Raw genomic sequence first — 19,282 nt, forward strand, 5'->3', positions numbered from 1 at the left:
GAGTCCCTGCATCCAGCATCTTCATGTCTGAAACTCGAGTCAGGCGGCACGAAACCACTGAAACTAAAACACTGCGGCTTTAGTTCACTGTGCAGGTGAGACAGCATGAACTTTACTGGTTGTAGAACACGTGTTCCAACATATATCCATGCCTCTGGTAAAAGACCGAAACAATAGAGTCTACAGGCGCGTGGAAACAGACACCTGAACGCTGCACTCACTCACACACACACACACACACACACACACACACACACACACACACACACACACTTGCACCTGTCTTTGTCCTCGAGACAGCAGAGACCAGACAGTTAGCTCTTTAATGGAGTTCAACCGGTCTCTGGTAGTCTGGCCCATTTGGGACTCCTCCTTCATCATCGACCCCCTCCCCTTCCCTCCCCTCCACACTCACACACATGCACGCACACCTCCTCCTCCTCCTCCTCCTCTCCCTCTCTTCCGCCGCTCGCTGCTGCTCGCACAGCCGCAGTCCACGGCGATGCGCCGTTAACGGCACAGTCGCTCCGCGCTCTTTTCTCTTTCTTCTTCTTCTTCCATCATCCCCGCTTTCAGGCGGAGAGAGGACCAGCATCCCCCCTTCTGCCTCCTCCTTCACTCCCCCCCAAAACCACTCTGGCTGCGTCTCTGTCCGCCGGCGCTGCACCGTCCTTATCAATAACATGGAAATACCAGGCTGTCGTTCTTCCATCTAAGACGGAAAGTCTCACCTCACAGAGTCAAGGTAGGCTGGGTGGTGGCGGCGGTGGAATGGGAATTGTTGAGCATCTCTTTTCATGCACGGGGGGTGGGGGGGTGGAGTGGGGGAGCAGGCTGCATTTTTTTCTCCCCTCTCTCCCTCCAGCATCCTTTCGCTGACGTGGAGCAACCACTGTGGTTTTTCCCCCATAAGGTGCACAGGGTAAAGCAGCACACCATATGGCCACCACTGTGCGGTGCATGTATGGCGGTAGTTAGAGAGAGAGAGAGAGAGAGAGGCTGTGTTTCCATGACGGGTGCGGTATCGTCTGCTGTGTGGAGAGCGGCACTTGGTCTCTGACAGCTGCGTGAATTATTGCCGGTGCCGGTGGAGGGTTATCGATATCTGCTGTCAGGAAATGTGGCCTGAGATGTGCTGCAAAGCCTTATTCTCCTCGTGCATTAATAAATAGCTCTTCACGTGCGGTCTAAGGCCTCAGCTATAACAGGCTGGGTTTAATTCCCAGAGGAAAATACCTCTAAACAGGCTTTTATTATTTAAAGATTGGTGAGATTTAGAATGACATAGACTCGTTTTTGTGTAGCTCAAGGTAGTTAATTCCTAGTTGTACAACAGCGGCATTAAGGTTAGTGTGTGCTCCTGCATAATGTGCGTTCACAGGCCCACATACACACAGAGAATGTAACCTTGGCTGTGCCCATTTTTGTGTTGTTGTGGAATGAGTAACACAGGTGTCTTAAAAGCAACATAAATCCAGTGACATGCACAGGGGTGGGGGGTGGCAGGGGGACAACAACGACCTAAAGGGGAAAAAAGAAAACAGAACAGAAACACACACACACACACACACACAAAGATTATTTGTGGTCCTTTTATGCCTGAGTGTGTGCATGCCACCACTGTTGCTATAACCTAACTTTGTATATCAAACGTTTAACTAGGATGTCACTATGGTGTGTGTGTGAGCATTTGTGTTTGTGTCAATTTCAGACGGGGGGCACAATGAGTGAAGAGCCACCGGTCACCCCCAGCTGGCTGACCCCTGACCCCACAGCATGGGCCAGCGGAGGCGGGGGACCGATGGACAACAGCACCAGCTTGGGGACTTTCTCGCCGGAGGACTCGCTCCCGCCCAGCCAGCTGCCCCTCCTCGTCAACCCCTGGGACATCGTGCTGTGCTCGTCTGGGACCCTGATAGCCTGCGAGAACGCCCTGGTGGTGCTGGTGATCTGGCAGAACCCGGCGCTCAGGGCCCCCATGTTCCTGCTGATCGGCAGCCTGGCGCTGGCCGACCTGCTGGCCGGCCTGGGCCTGGTGCTCCACTTCACCTGTGCCTACTTGCTTCACTCTGACTCGGCCCAGCTGCTGACCGTGGGCCTGGTGGTGGCCTCCTTCTCGGCCTCCGTCTTCAGCCTGCTGGCCATCACCATCGACCGCTACCTGTCGCTGTACTACGCCCTCACCTACAACTCGGAGCGGACGGCGGCCTTCACCTACACCATGCTCGTGCTCCTGTGGGGCCTCTCCCTGTGTCTGGGCCTGCTCCCGGTCACGGGGGTCAACTGCCTGGCGGAGGAGGCGACGTGCAGCGTGGTTCGGCCGCTGACGAAAAACAACATCGCCGTCCTGTCCGTCTCCTTCCTGCTGCTCTTTGGCCTCATGCTGCAACTCTACGTCCAGATCTGCAAGATCGTGATGCGCCACGCTCACCAGATCGCCCTCCAGCACCACTTCCTGGCTGCCACGCCCCACTACGTCACGACGCGGAAGGGCGTGTCGACGCTGGCCATCATCCTGGGTACCTTTGCTGCCTGCTGGATGCCGTTCACTGTCTACTCCCTCATTGCTGACTACACCTACCCTCCGCTCTATACCTACGCCACACTGGTGCCTGCCACCTACAACTCCGTCATCAACCCGGTCATCTACGCCTTCAGGAACCAGGAGATCCAGAAGGCGCTGTGGCTGGTGTGCTGCGGCTGTGTGCCTGCCAGCGTGGCCCAGCGCGCAAGGACCCCTAGTGACGTCTGACCGAGCAGACCCAGGTGGGAAGAGAGAGGCGCCCTGGGTCAGCTCTGCTCCTCACTGGGTCTGTCCGGTGTCACGGAGAGCAGCAGCAGGGGGAGGTCAGGGGAAGTGGCAGAGGGCTGTGGCTTCAGCTCTGGCTGGAGATGTCACTGGCAGAGGCAGTTTGGTTTGTTATCCACAGCCCACCTGGGCCCATGGTGTTTTTCCCCCTTATTTGTTGCAACCACCATAGGGCAAGGTATTTCACTGTCTTCCCCAGCAAAGGCAGCCACCGCGCGTGCTGCATCCCTTCATCCCGCCCCCACCCCCTCTCCCCGTTCCAGCCGTGCCACGCCCTTCCTCTGCTCTGCAGAGAGCGCTAAGTGCATCACATGTTACAGGCAGCAGCTGTATATAGAATGTGCATATAGTTAACCACCACCAGACCTTTGGTTGACACGTGCTTGTTTTTGTTCGCACAGGGAGGGGTTATTGATTTGCGCCTGTGCGTAAAAGCGCACGGTGGATTGACAAAGCGGCGCGTGTGCGGCGAGGAGAGGAGAGAAAAAGGAGAGGAAAGAGAGGAGGGGGAGAGTAGAGAGAGTGTGAGCGTCCGCGGTTGAATACGCAGGCATTTCCACAGTAAAGCCCGTCTGGAGCAGCATCCCGGCGCTCTGCTGCTGCACTCTGAACGTGCGTCGAAAGCTAAACAGCCGCGGAGAGCTAAAAATAGACCCGGGCGCTCTCTGATCCGCGCCCTGCGTCCTCCACAGACGCCGAGAAAGAAATCAAGCCGCTTCTTCTTCCTCTTTTTCTCCTCATCGCCTCTCCAATTTCCCCCTGTCTTCTTTTCTCCCCGGTTTGTGCGCGAATGTGTTTTAGTTGTGCTGGCGTCTGGGAGGCTTAAGACAAAGAGCCAGGAGACCCCCACCATTAACCCCCTCTCCTCCATTTTTATGAGTAGCTATGGCAGCACCAAATCGAGCATAGACCTATTAGATTATGTAACCACTTTATACCCCCTCTCTTTCACCTTTAGAAATTGCTTTTTGACTGTCTGGAGGTTGCTGCATTATTTTACTTTGAGAAAACCCAACAAATCAGACTTGATCATTTTTAAAATGATGACACCAATATCAAATATATTACCCCTAAAGGAATCCTCTGAACATGCATAGGTGATTCTCTTCAAATCTGAATGTAATTCCATTTATCGGCCCTTAAAGAGCCTCGCCCCCACCACATCATATCTGATCTGCATGATAGACCTCAGTGTAATTTGCATGCAACAAGCACAGATCCCCCCTCTCTCTTTTCAGAGTTCAGTGTGGTAGGTCACACAGGCCACTGGAGGCGATGTGTCACAGCACCCTGATGTCACCGTGACCCTAATAATTTTGTTTATGTACCACAGTGTACTTCACAGGTATCACACTGAAAGAGCTACAGTCATCACTGGATGGTTACAAAATTTGAATTGTTTCACTGTATAGAGCAGATGCGTTTAGGGTTCAGAGTACAGCTCTGCCTTGAGATCAGCTTACTGTAATGTGATAGAAGCCCAAATCACAACCCATCCCACCACCACCAGCTGCTCTGACTTACTTTGCTGGTCCCAAAACTATTCTGCAAACCCGCAAAAACCATGTAACGCCAATTCTTCATTCATACAGATCATGTCAGCAATAACTAGCCCGTGAATGGTAGTTATTTTTTAGATGTGAAGCAATACTCAGACAGCAATAACATCCACGTCCCACCACAACTTCTTCCCCGCAGAGTGAAGCACCACGACAGGTGGGGATGTGTTGGTAGTGAACAGGCTCAAAGTGATGCTTCAGTGGTACATCTTCAGATTGGGTGTGTGTGTGTGTGTGTGTAGGATAAATCACTCCCGGGCTGGACTCATCTTGTTCTCGGTGACACCCCTGCCTCATTCCTCCACGATCAACCCCTAAACCAGGCTTTGATCATTCGTCACACCGGGAATGAAGTTTTTTTATTTGTTGTTGTTGCCTCTGCCTTTTTGTGAGCATACGAACTGTCCTGAGTGTCGTAACCTCAAGTGTCAGTGCGTGATCTGGGAACTGTGTTTTTCCTTTTTTTTTTTGTGCATACGGTATGAGTTGCATGGCCTCTGGGTGTGTGCATGTGTGTGTCCGTGCGTGTGTTTGTGATCCAGCAGCTCAGCAGACCATAATCTGTCTCCTTGTGTTGTCAGGGCGGAGGGGAGGGACCAAAACAGGAACAGAAATTCCTGTTGACCCCCCTCCCCCTGACCTTAAAGGATAATGCTGCCAGTCTTCCTGTCAATTCTGAGAGAAGTGGCCTCGTTACGTGTTTTGTAGAGCTATTTTGAAGGGAGACAGGACTAGGATGTGGACGCTCCAGCACTTCAAGCCAAAGTGAGAGGGACTCTGAACGAACTGGGATCCTAGTCCTGCTGTGTGTTTTCTGTCTCCTCTATATCACTAATATTCTACTCTACTTTAAATCAATCTAGTCTGGCCGAGGCAGGTGTCCGTTAAGTGACCTCTGAATGATTCTATGAGCTAAAAACGGCCGCTTCCAAATACAAAGATAATGCTCCTTTTCTCCTTCCTTGCTGCCTCCCCTCTGGTGAGCCTGATAGAGGTACTTAAGGAGCTCCCGGTCTTCGTCTTTCTGGACTCAGATCAGGTGCAAAGCATTAAAAAAAGAAAAGAAAAAAGAGAAGGGAATGAGTAAGGAAAGCTAAAGAGCAGCATTTCTAAGCATTGGAACGTAGCCTGTGTATGTGAACTTGTGCACAGTGTCAGACTGAACCCTGTAGTTATTCGATGAGCACCAACAGGTCAGGCTGGCACATCACAAACCATCACAAACTCTTATTCCTTTACCTTTGGAGAAAAGTCTATTTTGTTATATTCATTGAAAAGTTCTATTTTTTTCCACTTTAGTCTGGCCTGAATTCTTTCAGATTCTGATGTTGTATGATAATAATGGCGCTGTAAAGCCTTTTTCTGAATGTAGTAATAATCAAATTGTTTAACTGATACCCCCCACCCCCCCACCCCTCCTCTTGACTCATTTGTTTCTGTAAATAAGGCATGCATAAGAGGAGGGACTTTATACCACCCACCGTGCATGGTGCTACCAAAGCCAGTCAAACTAAGGGGGATGAGTTGGGTTGCACCATTTTTATTTTTTATTTTTTTTGGGGGGAATGACATTTCTCCACATCGGCTGTTGGTGTAGAACTTGTTCTGTTACGTTTTAACTTTCCTCGCTTCAATATGTACCAGTTTGTAAAGGCTGGTTAATAATGGACGATATGGCTACACAGATGGGGGAGAGAGGGGGTGTGGGTGGGTGGGGGTGTTTGAGAAAGAAAATGGTATACGACTGATTGTCTGATTGGTGAATGTTTTCCTCTCATGCAGCCGCCGGTATTGTTGCAGTATTGTCTCATGGTTGAGCAGGTGTGAACAAGGGCTTTGTATCCAAGGATAGTTAAAGACTGTGATGTTGGATGTAATACTTCTCTGTATACACACACCTGTTTATCTACTGAATGGTCTCACAGTGTAACAGCACAGGGATGGACAAAGCCACCAGGGGGGCTTAAAAAAAGGTGTAGCCAACGACGGGAGGTGTCTTTCTGGTGGTTACTAATCTAGAGCTAAATATCAAAACACTCAAGGGCCTGTGAATGTGTGTGTGTTTTGGGGTGGGGGTTGGAGATAAGGGGGGACACCACAGTAACAGCATCTTGTGTAGACGTATGCATAGTTTTCAATGTGAAATGCACTTTATTTTTTGGATGAAAATGGCACAACAAATTAAGTATCTGCAAAATGAAACGTATTAACGATAATCAACATGCACTAACTTAACTGAGATATTGTAAAAAACAAAAACAAAAAAAAACATTTGTGTGAACGTGGTGTCTATTTTTCCAAGGTGTTAGTTGTACTTTTTATTGCTTTGGTTAGTTCACTCCACTGAGAGATCTTGTTAATTTTGTATTAAAAACAAACATGTGCTGTGCATAAAACTCCTGCCTTGACTAATTTGTTCATCCTCGCCCTGGCTCTGTGCTCCCCCTCCACATCCCCCCTCCCCTTTTTTCGCACTCTTCTGTTTCCCTGGCAACTCCCTTCTTAGCTGTACGGTTACCATGGAAACTGAAGTCTTAGAGCCAGGTATGTGTCATCTCTATGCCGACGGTGGAGCAGTAAAGAGACGTGGCAGCCCGGGGCCGTGAGCTTTCATTCATCATTTTATTTTTCTCTGGGTCAAAGGTTACAGAGCTCACACTAGCATATACATGACTCGCACCCCCGCCCCCACCTCAACCCCGTACCCCTCCCGTGCAGCACTGAGCGATTGCAGACGCAGATGGCTCAATCAATTATCATATTTATGATCAATAAGACTTTTTACATATCGCCTTCTCATCCATCTTTCACCACAGCATTTCCAACGCTCCTTGCAGTCACTCGCTCAGTGGCCTGAATCCATCATATCATTGATCGCAGCTGCCACTGAGCTCCTCACTTCCAGTTATTGTCATCATGTTAAAAACTTACCTCATGATCTATGGCATACGCAAGTGTTTGAGTAAAAACATTAAAAAAAGACAAGTACATTGGTTAGCTCAGGAGGAAAGTTTCTAATTCTTCTATAACTCTCTCAAGCTTTGACTATACATGAAATAAGCACCTTCACACGGTGTCTATAGTGTTATAACAGGTAGAGAAACAGCCACTGGGGTGTATTCACAATGCTTTGAAATATAATGATCAAACTGAATGTTAATGTTTCACAGAGTGGTCAGCATTACAGTATATTACTAGTCTCTTTACAGTGTTTATGCATCTTGAATACACCCCCAGTTTTCCAGTTTTGGACCATTCAGCTTATATCAACCTACAGCATGTGATTGTGTGTAGGTGTAGTAGTGTGTGTGTGTTTTCGGCAACAAAGTGTGTGAGAACCCGTGGGTGTGCTTGCAGTGGGCATTCCTTCGAGTGAGATCAGCTGATTGTGTGTCTTCTTGAGTGTGTGTGTGTGTGTGTGTGTCTTCGGTGGTTAATCCGACCAGTCATTCTCCTCCAGCTCGGAGTCGTCCTCGGAGTCAGAGTATTCCACAGCGATGCGTCGCGACAGGATGGTGGCCACGTCGTTTCCAACTGGCTCCCTCTTCGCCTGCTGCTCCTGCTGCTCCTGCACCTTCTTCAGCTGGATGCCTGCAGGACAATAACAAGTGTAAATCCATGTTTTTTTTTTATTTTAACTTGAACACTCATTAAGAAGAAAGTAGAAGCTGTAGGAGAACTAGTGAAAAGAAAAGTAGCTTCACTTCAGTATTATTTCCTTCATTATTTTAATTTCTTGATAAAGGTTCACATCAAAACACCCTATTTCTTTTAGCATCTTATCATTTATCAAGCATGCTAACTGTAAATTTGTTGTAAATACCCTGAAATGAGAAAATATGCTAAGTAATAAATACAAGTGAAGTGAGAGACCAACGAAAATAGCCCGATCCTGATCACTCTAATTGGAAAAGTATAAAACAAAAAGTGCAATATTACTGAGTTATCTAGACCACCTTTAGGGAAGTGTGTATGCTTCATTTATTATGACAACTTTTCATATGCGTGTAAGAGATACTGAGATGCATATAAGACATTTTGTGATGCAGCTGAAAACTGCAATTGACCATTTTTTCACCTTAGTATTTACTAAAAAATAATAAGTGGATTATTAGATAATGGGTTTTAACTGGACTAGTTTAAAATCTGTCTGATCCATTTCTGTGTGTGAGAGATTAGGTACTGCCTAATCCCCAAAAAATAACCAAAATGTTTTTCCCCACATAAAGACACACTGGTAAGGTTACAAGATACAAAAATCAAGCTATTTAAATAAATAATTCACAATGGACAAATAGTTCTGTTGCTAAAGATTTAACTGAAATGAGATCTCAATATATTCAGATCATTTGACTGAAAATGTTATTTTTTACTTCTTAATACGATACTGTGGCAATAGAAAGTGTTCACCCCCTTTGGAGTCTGTAATAAATTTAGATCACCTTGTAGAGATCTGTTTTCACTTTGACATTCAAGAATCTTTTTTTTGGTGATTAGTCAAATCAGTCACAGTAAATCCTCTTTGAATCAATGCTGTAAAACAACAAGTTTATGTTAGTGCTAATATATTTTTTGAATTTTTAAAACAACAAATCTTCTGTAATACAAATGTATATTGTTCTAAAGAAGATACACAGATTAAAATAACTCATCTTTATAGGCACACACACATGCACACTATAGCTCTTACCCATACGTATAGCAGCCAGCAGATCACTGCGGGCATCATTGACCACTGAGGTCTCAGCGGGTGCAGAGGAGGACATCTTGTGGATCGTGGAGTGGGAGGCACCAGCTGGAAGGGGAGGAGGTGGAGGACCAGGAGGAGGTGGAGCCGCTTGAGCTCCAGATACAGGTGGCGGAGGCGGAGCGTAGCCACCGGCGCCAGCCATAGGTCCGGGGGGCATGGGACCTCCAGGGGGTGAGGCAAAGGCAGTCCCGACAGAAGGGATGAGAGGGGCTGGAGGAGGGGGAGGAGGACCTGTGTTGGCGTAGCCATCCATACTGCAAGAGAGACAGAGTGACAGGAGAATGAGTACAAGACTAAAAAGTCATAGTCATCTGTGCTTCACACTAATGGTACAGTCATCAGGGTTTGAGAGCAAAGCCTGAAGATACTGAACCACTAGGTGGCAGCATTACCTCAAAGATGATTTCATACCAGTATATAACTATTAGATGTACTACTGTTGCATGAGTGAAGCAGCTCAGCTTCTGTCAGCTGGATTAAGTATATATAATAACTTTTAAACAAATTTATTATTTTTATCCTGATTTTTTTCCTTTGAATTTTTATGATTATACACTCCTGAAGAAAACTATTTGATGTGCATTTGTGTTTGTTTTGTTTCTGATAAATACTATAAAGATATATAGAATTGAAAATGCGAGAGGTGTATATGAATAGTGAACAGGTTTGAATTACTAGCTGGTTTGTCTTTTATGTTTACCTGTAGTCTACCGGTGGGAGGGACATAGAGCCACCGTTCATCGCCTCAGTGGGTGGGGGAGGCAGAAGGACTTGGTGGTGGTGAGAGCGGCCCAGTGTCCCGCTCTGATAGGCCATCATAGTCCTGCCCCTGTTATCGAGTTCTCCTCCTCCACGGGCGGTGTGCCCTGCAGCCATCTGGGCGGCCAGGATGCTGGGCGGAGGGCCAGAGTAGGTGTGGGCGTGGCCGGCGTGGTTCATGGCGTTGGGGTAGTGGTGCTGATCGGGACCGTGACCCCTGAGAGACAGCAGGGAAGGAGGTGCAGGAGATGATGGAAGGTGAAAACAGAAAAAAAACCTGTGAGTTTGTTTCCAGACTAGAGGAATGAGAAAAATGATCAGACTCTGTGTGTTCACCTACCTGTTCTCTGGCGACATTGAGCCCTCAGAAGAAGCCCCTCTGTCACGGTGTATGGTGTGCCGATGGTCCGGCCTCAGCTCCTTATCCAGAGCCATCATGTTCCACTCCTGCCGACGGTTCCTGGCCTTACGGACCTTCTTCACCTCCCTCTGTAACGTCCCATCCACACAACGCCGCTGCTCCTAGAGCAAAGAGAAAGAAACAGAGTTTTTAGTTTTTGTTTTGTTTCAGTAAGTAGTCGTAAAAATAATTGATAAAAATCAGTTCTCATCTCTAAAAATCTGTAAAAGAGCAGCACCAGTAACCATCACCAGTAACCACAATCTTTCAGGTACAATAAACTATAATCTTGGTATATTAAGCCGAAGAGATCCTTATGACAGAGCTGTACCTTCTGCTTCCTTTTCTCTTTCCTCTTGTCCTCTGTGTCTTGCAGCATCTTTTCCTTCCACAGGTCAAAGAAGTACGAGGGATCGGTGTAGAACTTAAGTGCTTCCTTGTGGTCATCCCTACAGAGACAGACACCAACAGGGTTTAACAGGTTTAAAAGTAGAGTCAATGTATTGTCTCTATTTAGGCAGTGTTTCTCTGTGAGAAGACTGAACGGGGGATGTAACTCTATGAATATTGAAGAAGTAGAGAAGGCTGATGGAAAAACAAGGGTGACATTATGAGTGGGGATCCTGCGTTCGTATCGCAGACGGCATAACTGAAACAAGATGAAAAAGTCCAAAAAAGACCAAGAGAGACATAAAGACTGAGGGAAAAGTGTGCTATGTTGTCAGGGTTAGGAGGTGGATTCCCACTGGAGTCAGCCATGCTAAATATGTAATGCACCTAAAGTACTGGAAAGCACACTGCATGAAAGTAGCTATCACACAGCAGTAGGAAATCTGCTGCTTCACTGTGAATGTAGGTCAGAAACTTTGAAACAGGGTTTCTGCTCGGTTCATTGAGTTAAATCTAAGACTGTTTAAGACCTTCTTAATGCCACACAGACTGCAATTTAATATCTGTCTTACAGTTAGACCAGCCAAAGTATGATGGAAAACCAGTAGGGATAATATGTCCCAAAACAGTGTATTATTATATCACATTTTCCAGGACTTCCTTGTAGTATTTAACAATATTTAACAACATTTCTTAATGATAAAATGTATTAAATTGATGTGACATGGACACAGATAAGTGTCAGCACATGGATGGATTAACCAATTAAAACAACTACAACCCACAGCAATAAGCATGTATGCACCAACCTGTATGGTGAGAGGATGTTGAGAGGTGGAGGCTTGTCGCTCACATTGTACATCTCTTTGACAGGATTTGGCACGCTGCTCTTGGACACCACCTGCTGGTCCTGAGTGGTAGAGCTCTTGAAGGCTTTCCTCATGTTGATGTCTTGCAGGGAAACTGAGCACAGGAAGGAGGAAGAGAAAACAAATGATTGAGTGGTCTGTAGGAAAAAGGAGCGAATGGAAGAGAGGAAAAAAAACCTAACCGTGGGAAAAAGAAAAGTAACATCTGGTGGGTATCAGAAAAAGTGCAGCTATTTTCAAATGTTATGGTTGTAAAACCCTGTCCTGCAACCTCATACAAAAATGCAGAGCACATAAGACTGACAGCACTTCAGCAGTGAGTAACGACTTGCTGCGCCTTTGCCATCAGACCTCTAACCTCTGACCCACCTTCCTCCACGGTGGAGTCCAGCTGCGTGACCTTGACAGCCAGCCGGTCGATGCGGTCCTGGAGAGAGTTGGCACGCAGGTAGAAGGTGTTGGCCTCGTTAAACAGCTCGCCAAATATGTCCTCCGCGTGTTTACCTGGAAAGGAAGAGAAAGAGACAGGAAAGAGCGCAGAAAGAGACAGGAAATTTGAGAGAAGGATGGAGACTTGTAATCATTATCTGGGGCCAAGTAAATCCCCACAGAGACTGAAGACAATCAATCAATACACTGGTAATGTGACACATTGTGAAACTAGACTCTTCAGAGTCTGTGCAGGAAATGGTGTCTCATACGACTCCATATAGCAACATTCCTCGTGAATAATTTAATACGAGCTGACTACAGATTATCCAAATCCTGCAATGTGTATGTTTGTGTGCAGCCCCACACCAAAAGTTGATGTGCCATTAAGCAAGGCTCATAAATCCATTATTATAGTCCAGCTGTTTGATGAGGACAAGTTGAATATTTGTAAATCCTACACTTCTCAACCCCTGTTTACAACAGGGGTTAGCTATATCCATATTCATTAACCCACGTTGACACATATAGACTGAGAGACCTGAGAGGTGACACGTCAGTGTTTGTGAACTGAAAGTTGTCAGCAACATGTAGGGGAGTTAGGAACGTTACAAATTAACATAACCAATAACGCTTGTTTTGATTTCTAATCAAACAAGGAGATAGCCACCTAGGTCCTGTATTGGTTGCTGTTCTTATAATACATGGCGTGAACCAATGGGTATGCTCCTGGTTAAAGATTCACGCTTGAGAAATGCCATCATCTTTGACATTTGATTGGATAACAAATACTTTGTTGTTTTTGTTCTAACCCTTGTGCACATGTGTTCTTAACCCTCCAAAGCACAGATAACTCTGCTGTGAAATAGTAAAGGGAGGGCTGGGCTGAAAGAGGAAGTAAACCACCGTAAAAGTTGTGACTGTGAAACAACTATCAGCCCAAGGCTAATGGAGCTATACGCTCCAGGCTCCAGCACTCTTAGCCAATGCTAAATAAGAGCAGAAGGTCTTTTACTACCAGGTTCCAAATGGTGGGATATGTGCCATACTGTCAGATAAAAGAATCCTCTCCTAGAAGAACACAGGTTAAAAGCCAGCCAGAGTTGTTTCAGCACGTCTAATAATATTGTTTAAGTATAGAACACTATGTGTAAAAGGGTGGTATGTCTAACACACACAAACACACGCTAAGGGTTATTTCTGTCCCTCCTGCTGACAGGATGGGCTGCAGGAAAAATATTTAGAGGAAGGAAGAATCACAGATCCGGCACGCTGGGCCCCGTCAACTCTGACCTCTCTTGAGGATTCTTATGGTTCGCTTATACACATATATGCCCACACAGACATGCACAGTGTATGTAGTCTGTAGATACACTCCTGCCAGGCCTGTGTGTGAGTATTTATATTTAACCCACACAGCTGCTGTTGAAAGGCCCACTCCCAATGCAGGAACCTGACACAATAAGACACAGACAGAATGTGACTGGGCCAAAAAATAGAGGGTTAACAGCGTGAAGGACTGGTTTGAGTTTATGCTGTTAGGGGCACAGACTGAACTCTCAACAAAGTTAGTATGAGAGAGGGAAAATGGGTGCAGCTGAGGATAAATGGGCGAAGGGTAACTGTCATATGACAACACGTAGCACAGTGTTGATGGGTTATGAAACAAGGACATGGGCATGGAAGATGGATGTGAAGATAGATGCCCTTGGGAGCGTAACATTCAATATACAACACAAACACGGTTAACACACATCCAGTCACATGTACACACTAACACACACACAGTGTGTCTGCGCTGTCACATGCACACAGCTGTCCAGATAAGTTCATTTCTGCAGAGCTATCTAAAAGGATTACATTTCAACTCTCCATGTTCCAGTGCGAGGACGCTGTAAGCCGGCTGCTAGCCCAGTGACCCCAGGCCCCGTTACCATGACAACACCCAAATCAATCGCAGCTTCAGGATTAATGATGAAAGCATGTGATCTTGTCCTGCTACAAAGAGGCTACACACAGTGTGGACAGTTGTCATATTCAAGTTATAGCCTGAGGAGGTTCAAAGTTTCTGTTTTTAATATTTCACAAAAAACTCTATTTGTGTGTTTTTTTTAAGCAGCCTCTTCCTGAAAAGCTACATTGCGTGCATGTGTGTGTGTATGTGCATGTTTTAAGTGTGTGTGTGTGTGTGTCTTACTCAGGCTGCTGAGCTGACGGATGATGGCAGAGAGCGTGTTGTTCATCACACACTCCAGCTCGCTGCCAATGCCCTCGGGGAGCTCCCCTCGGCAGAGGTGACGGGGCTCGATGTTCCTCTTCACCAGCGGCATGGCGAAGCTTCACACCGACACAAACTGCAGGGGAAACATGGAGAACAAACACACACTGTTTAACACCAAACCACCCTAATTTATATGAAATATTGTACAAAAACACAGGACTATGCTCAAAATATAGTTACGTAACTAATCCCAAGGCACTGATTGAAAATTAATACTTGATTCTGTCAGTATCACCCAGCTCTAGTTCAGACTGAAGTGAGAGACAGTGAACATGAAGTCACTCAGTTATAGTCAAATGCAATAAACTTGCAATAAATACCACCTCCCTATTTAAGGGAATGCCCCCCATATAAATAAATTTCTGAGGACATAGTTTACAGTAGCATTGTTGTATTGGATCGCATTTTATTGAAAGATGTACACATTATTCTGTCAACTCTCTGTATGTTTATTGTATGTAAAAACAAGTAAAGCAGTGAGCCTATAGAGAACCAACAGTGATGACCAACAGTGTCCCAAAGCCACAAGACTTGTGGCGACCAGCAGAGAGATTAAAGCATTAGGGATAGGAAGATACAGCGTGCCAGCTAATCCCAGGCCGGCTTGTCACAGGCCCAGCTGGACAACACAAACACAGATTTGTGGATATGGTCAGCACCAACAACATGGACAATCATGGGCCACCAACAGTCAAAATGGGAATCCTGAACAAGAATAAAGACTTCTGAACTGTTTCATCACTTTCTCTAGAGAATACATAGAGTTTACAAACTTGCCCACACCCTAATCCCAGATCGGCTTTAATCAGAAACTCTGAACCCTCTGTAGTTCAAAGGACCAGAGATGATTACTCAAAGCAGGAGAAATCCCAGGGTGCATCGGGGTGGCCATCTTACAGGCTCTTCTTCCTGCTTCCTGTTTTCGTGGCCCGAGTCTGGCTCCTGTTTCCTGGTCCTCCGTGTCACATCTCTCCTTCCTGTCCAAAACACTTGGCCAGAACAATACAGCCACGGCTCAAGAAGCAACCCAGGAGGACAAACGGAGAGACAGATAGGAACGTGCACACACCCTTTTCCCAACAACGTCCACGTGCAATTTTTAGACTCACCAATCAAATGATTTTATGCTTAATTACAGTTCCAGAGCTTTTGCTGTGCAGCTATGCCAAAAAAATCACTTCAGAGAAAAGCAGGTTGGAAAGACACAGGAGCTCTGGCAGTCTGACAGAGGGCTAATAATAGCTGACAGGTATTAGAAATACAACTTACATTCTTTGGGCTTTGCAGCTAATCATTAATGAGCACAACAAATTTGGAAAATAGGTTTTAAAATCTTTGTTAACCCATCACAGCTACAATATATGGGCCCTCTAACTGCCTTAAATATCCATCCCTTATTCCTTAGTCCTTATCTCATAAAAATGTGAGGATACATCTTCATTACAATAAATAACCAACAAAGCAAGCAGCAGTGCTGTGCTATCAGTGTCTCAGCAGGAAACTACTGTAATTACAGATCGTGTCATTACAGCTGGCCACGACAGAAAAGAGACACTTCTGCTCGCCGGGGCCAATTCCCACCAGCCGAGTCCTCATCTGGCCCCGTTTTCTCAGCTAGTGACCCCCTGCAAAGCCCAACAGCCTCACGCCAATGAGAGAAAACAAAAGGGTAAAATTACACCATCTTGTGCTGCCACAAAGAACACTCAATTCAGCCAGTACAGTCTGGTCTGGAGGAAAAGAGCTGCTTAGGTTTTAGTGGCCTGCATAAACATTTTGGAAACATGGAGATTCTTGTTGTATTGGAAGGAGGTGATGCAAATGAGAAGATTGCATGTTTTTGCTTCTACTGTCTGGGCTGGCATGACAATCACATCAATGAGGCGAAATAATGAGCGGCTGGGGGTGAGCGGGAGGAGGGAGGAGGGACGGGGCCTAGTCTGCTTGTGAGAAATGAGGGGAGAGTGTAGAGGCGAGGGAGGGTGCAATGAGAGAGACACCAAGTGGGATAAGAGTGTGAGACAGGAAAGAGACAGTGAATGAGACAGTTTGAGGGAGAGCAAGAATGGGTTGCGCGTAACATTAAGAGGTGGACAAAGTGTGTGTGTGTTTGTGTGAGGGAGAAAGAGTGTATCAGGGTGGGGGGAGGGGTAGGAACAGGGACCTCGGGGAAGCCACTGAAAGGTTCCCGGGACAATAGAGCTCCGTTCACACGGCAACAGAGCTAGCTCTCCCATGCATCCTCCCCCTCCTCCTCCTCGACCTTCTTTAAGGCCCCCTGTACTCTTTGCAGTGAAAGCGTAGCGAGTGAGCGCTCCTCCTTCATCCACCACTCACTCACAGGGAGAAAGGGCCGAGGCAAGAAAGGGAGAGTAAAGCCTGAACATCTCACCCACAACACTGGAAAAGAACACGCTATCCAAACACAGATTCTCACTCCTGTACTTAGCAATTCTCACTCCTCTTTGTTGTCATGTGTTTTGATAAATTATTACAACCTAACATGCACTTGCAAGCATTCAAGCAAACAAACACGTACCAACAAACACACCAGGCAGCCTCTCAAATGTCCCATTAGCAGCATTTTAACAGTCCCATCAGCAGCAAAAATGTCTTTGATCCTCTGAGGGGGTGACATTCAGGCTGCGTTCAGAGTAAAAACACACTTCCCCTGTGACTCCTCTGCAGGATGCCCACATCTCCTCACAGATACACAGAGATAGGAGAGGCCTTTACTACAGACGTGAGAACTCCATTAAGAACTGAAAGGGGAGTCATTACCAATTTATGAGCCGAGCGCAGCGTCCTGTGTTGCAGGCTGTTTTGCTTGTTCTGATGTTATGAATAATGCAGATTGGATTACGTCAGGTCACACTGCCCTAAATATGAATTTCTGCTGTGACATTGCGCCTGTCCAGGAACATCTCCTTATCCCAGTGAAAGACTGACAGTACTAGCACTCTGAGTTTAACCTTCTTTCCTATATCTATTAGGGTTGGGTGACAATTAATAATATTTGATATAATCTTATCATTCCATCATTATACACCTCCAAATGAATGACTCAGAGCAAACTGTGATTAGATACTAACAATATTTATCACTGAAGAGTTTGGTCGATTGCTTTGCACATCAGTTTAATGACTTAATATGCGGGTATGTTTGCATACATTTTCAATATTATTATATACAGTATATTAATATCTAAAAATTATTCATTATCTTCACCCAGCCCTAATATCTGTCGAGTAAATCTGCAGGATTATTCTTATTAAAATACCTGACTTTTTAATGCAGACATGACCCAAAGTTGTCATAATCCTCATTATGTCACACTGGTGATTCAATAGGCTTAACAGCTGATTCATCAAGTAGTCAAGTGGTAGAATTGGAAACCAATCAAGTAATAAAAACAGCATTTTTTGACATGAATTGATTGTTTTCTGGTTGTTTGACAGATTTTCAGTTTGATGTATTTTTATATTTTTGGGCTCCTCAGTAATCAGTTAGTCTAAAACGTGATAGTGAATAGTGAATAGCTGCAGCTGGAGATGAACAGTGTAGTATCTATAACTATGACTAATTCAACACTTAACTTAGACTCAGTCATCACATGAATATTACCCTTAAGTTATTACCATGTACTATGTCTTAACCCCCCCCCATTTATCCACGCACACACACACTCCCTTTCTCCCCTCCCCACAGATGATAGACGCACATTTAGAGAAACACACACACACACACGCAGGCGTGAACTAATGGCAGCCGCGATCAATCACTGTTCCGCACCGTCGCTTCCCGTTACTGATGGATTGACCCACATCTGTTCATCTACCTCGGTTCTCGTGAATTTCTGCCAGTTTTAATCTTAAATTTAACCAACCGTTTTATGTCTAGATGTCCAACAGTTGATTAACGCACAGGTACACAACCAACATCAATTATGTGGTTAAAAAAAGCTTTAAAGTTATCCATCAGAGGGAGGAAATATACATTGTTTAAGGCAGGTTTCGCCTACGGAGAGTCCGTTTATTATCCTCAACTGGGGGTCCGCTCCAACTGACCACTTGGTTAGCTAGCTTATGTCCAGTGGTCGACTTCTTAGTTTGGACAAATGAGACAACAGTCAACAGAAATAACCACACAAATTACATCATTATGATAAAAGGTGCTCGTAATGGCTGTAAAAAGTATCGTAAGGCCCTCACCAGCACTTGAAATATTAGAAGAAATCAGCCCGTCCGCATGTCCCGTTAGGTACTCCTATTAGCTCTGCCATCCTGTGTCCCCCCAGCCCGTCTGGCCACTCCGGGGAAAAATCCTTTGAGGACTGTGACGCGCCCACCGGCCCCATTCACCAATCACATGTCAAAGCAGGGGATTTAACACGTGACGGACGTTCAGATCAACCAATAGCGTTTCTCGAAAGAAATGAGTGACAGGGAGACTCCCCGGCTCGAGAGCGCTGTTGCAAATGGAGGGGGCGGGGCTATGATTGGGCGTTGCTGAAGAGCTTAAGAAGGCTTTTTTTTTAACGCAACTGGGTCCCACACTTTATCAAAATTATAAGGGTTTAAGGGTTTTAAATTCATTTTGGGGCCTGTGGGGGTTTATAGGAACGAAGACCTATTTAAATAATACATTATGACAGAAAACTGCAAGCAAGAGAGATGAGAAAAGAGAAAGAACTGGGATAGTATTGTGTAACAGACTGAAATAGATGGGCCAGCATCCTCCAGGAAGAGGTTCAATGAGAGGATCTGCTATACATAGATCTACTCTCCCAGGTGTGTCTGCAGACAAAAACAGTCTGAGGGAGATGACTGTCATCAAAGCAAAGGGAAAGAGAGCAGATAAAAGTCTCTGGACTGCAGACAAGGTTTAGTCCATTAGAAGGGGAAAGGGAGTTTCATTATTGAAAATGCAGTTCTATTTCTGGACAAAGGGGGAAGCCAAGGCCTGCATTTGTTATACAGCTGTCAGTTTGACATATATAATTAATTTAGACATGAATACCAAAGCACACATGTATG

The 19,282-nt window shown here is 45.8% G+C and overlaps 2 protein-coding genes across 2 annotated transcripts; one reads left to right on the forward strand and one right to left on the reverse strand.

Annotated features, from left to right (window-relative positions):
* The first annotated feature begins 493 nt into the window (after positions 1-493).
* gpr12 (G protein-coupled receptor 12) lies at positions 494-6,764 on the forward strand. Its single transcript, XM_018673891.2, has 2 exons — positions 494-745; positions 1,712-6,764. Exon 2 carries the CDS (start codon positions 1,724-1,726, stop codon positions 2,750-2,752), a length of 1,029 nt encoding a protein of 342 aa, XP_018529407.1. The 5' UTR covers positions 494-745; positions 1,712-1,723; the 3' UTR covers positions 2,753-6,764.
* On the reverse strand, positions 6,497-18,593 carry wasf3b (WASP family member 3b). The gene is made up of 9 exons (XM_018673889.2): positions 18,458-18,593; positions 14,163-14,319; positions 11,906-12,040; positions 11,477-11,630; positions 10,609-10,726; positions 10,218-10,399; positions 9,819-10,094; positions 9,059-9,372; positions 6,497-7,959 (listed from the first exon to the last, which is right to left on the reverse strand). The coding sequence occupies exons 2-9, from the start codon at positions 14,293-14,295 to the stop codon at positions 7,802-7,804; spliced, it is 1,470 nt and encodes a 489-aa protein (XP_018529405.1). The 5' UTR covers positions 14,296-14,319; positions 18,458-18,593; the 3' UTR covers positions 6,497-7,801.
* Between the last annotated feature and the right edge of the window lie 689 nt (positions 18,594-19,282).

Source organism: Lates calcarifer, linkage group LG24 (assembly GCF_001640805.2).
Source record: "Lates calcarifer isolate ASB-BC8 linkage group LG24, TLL_Latcal_v3, whole genome shotgun sequence".
Classification (NCBI taxonomy): Eukaryota; Metazoa; Chordata; class Actinopteri; family Centropomidae; genus Lates; species Lates calcarifer.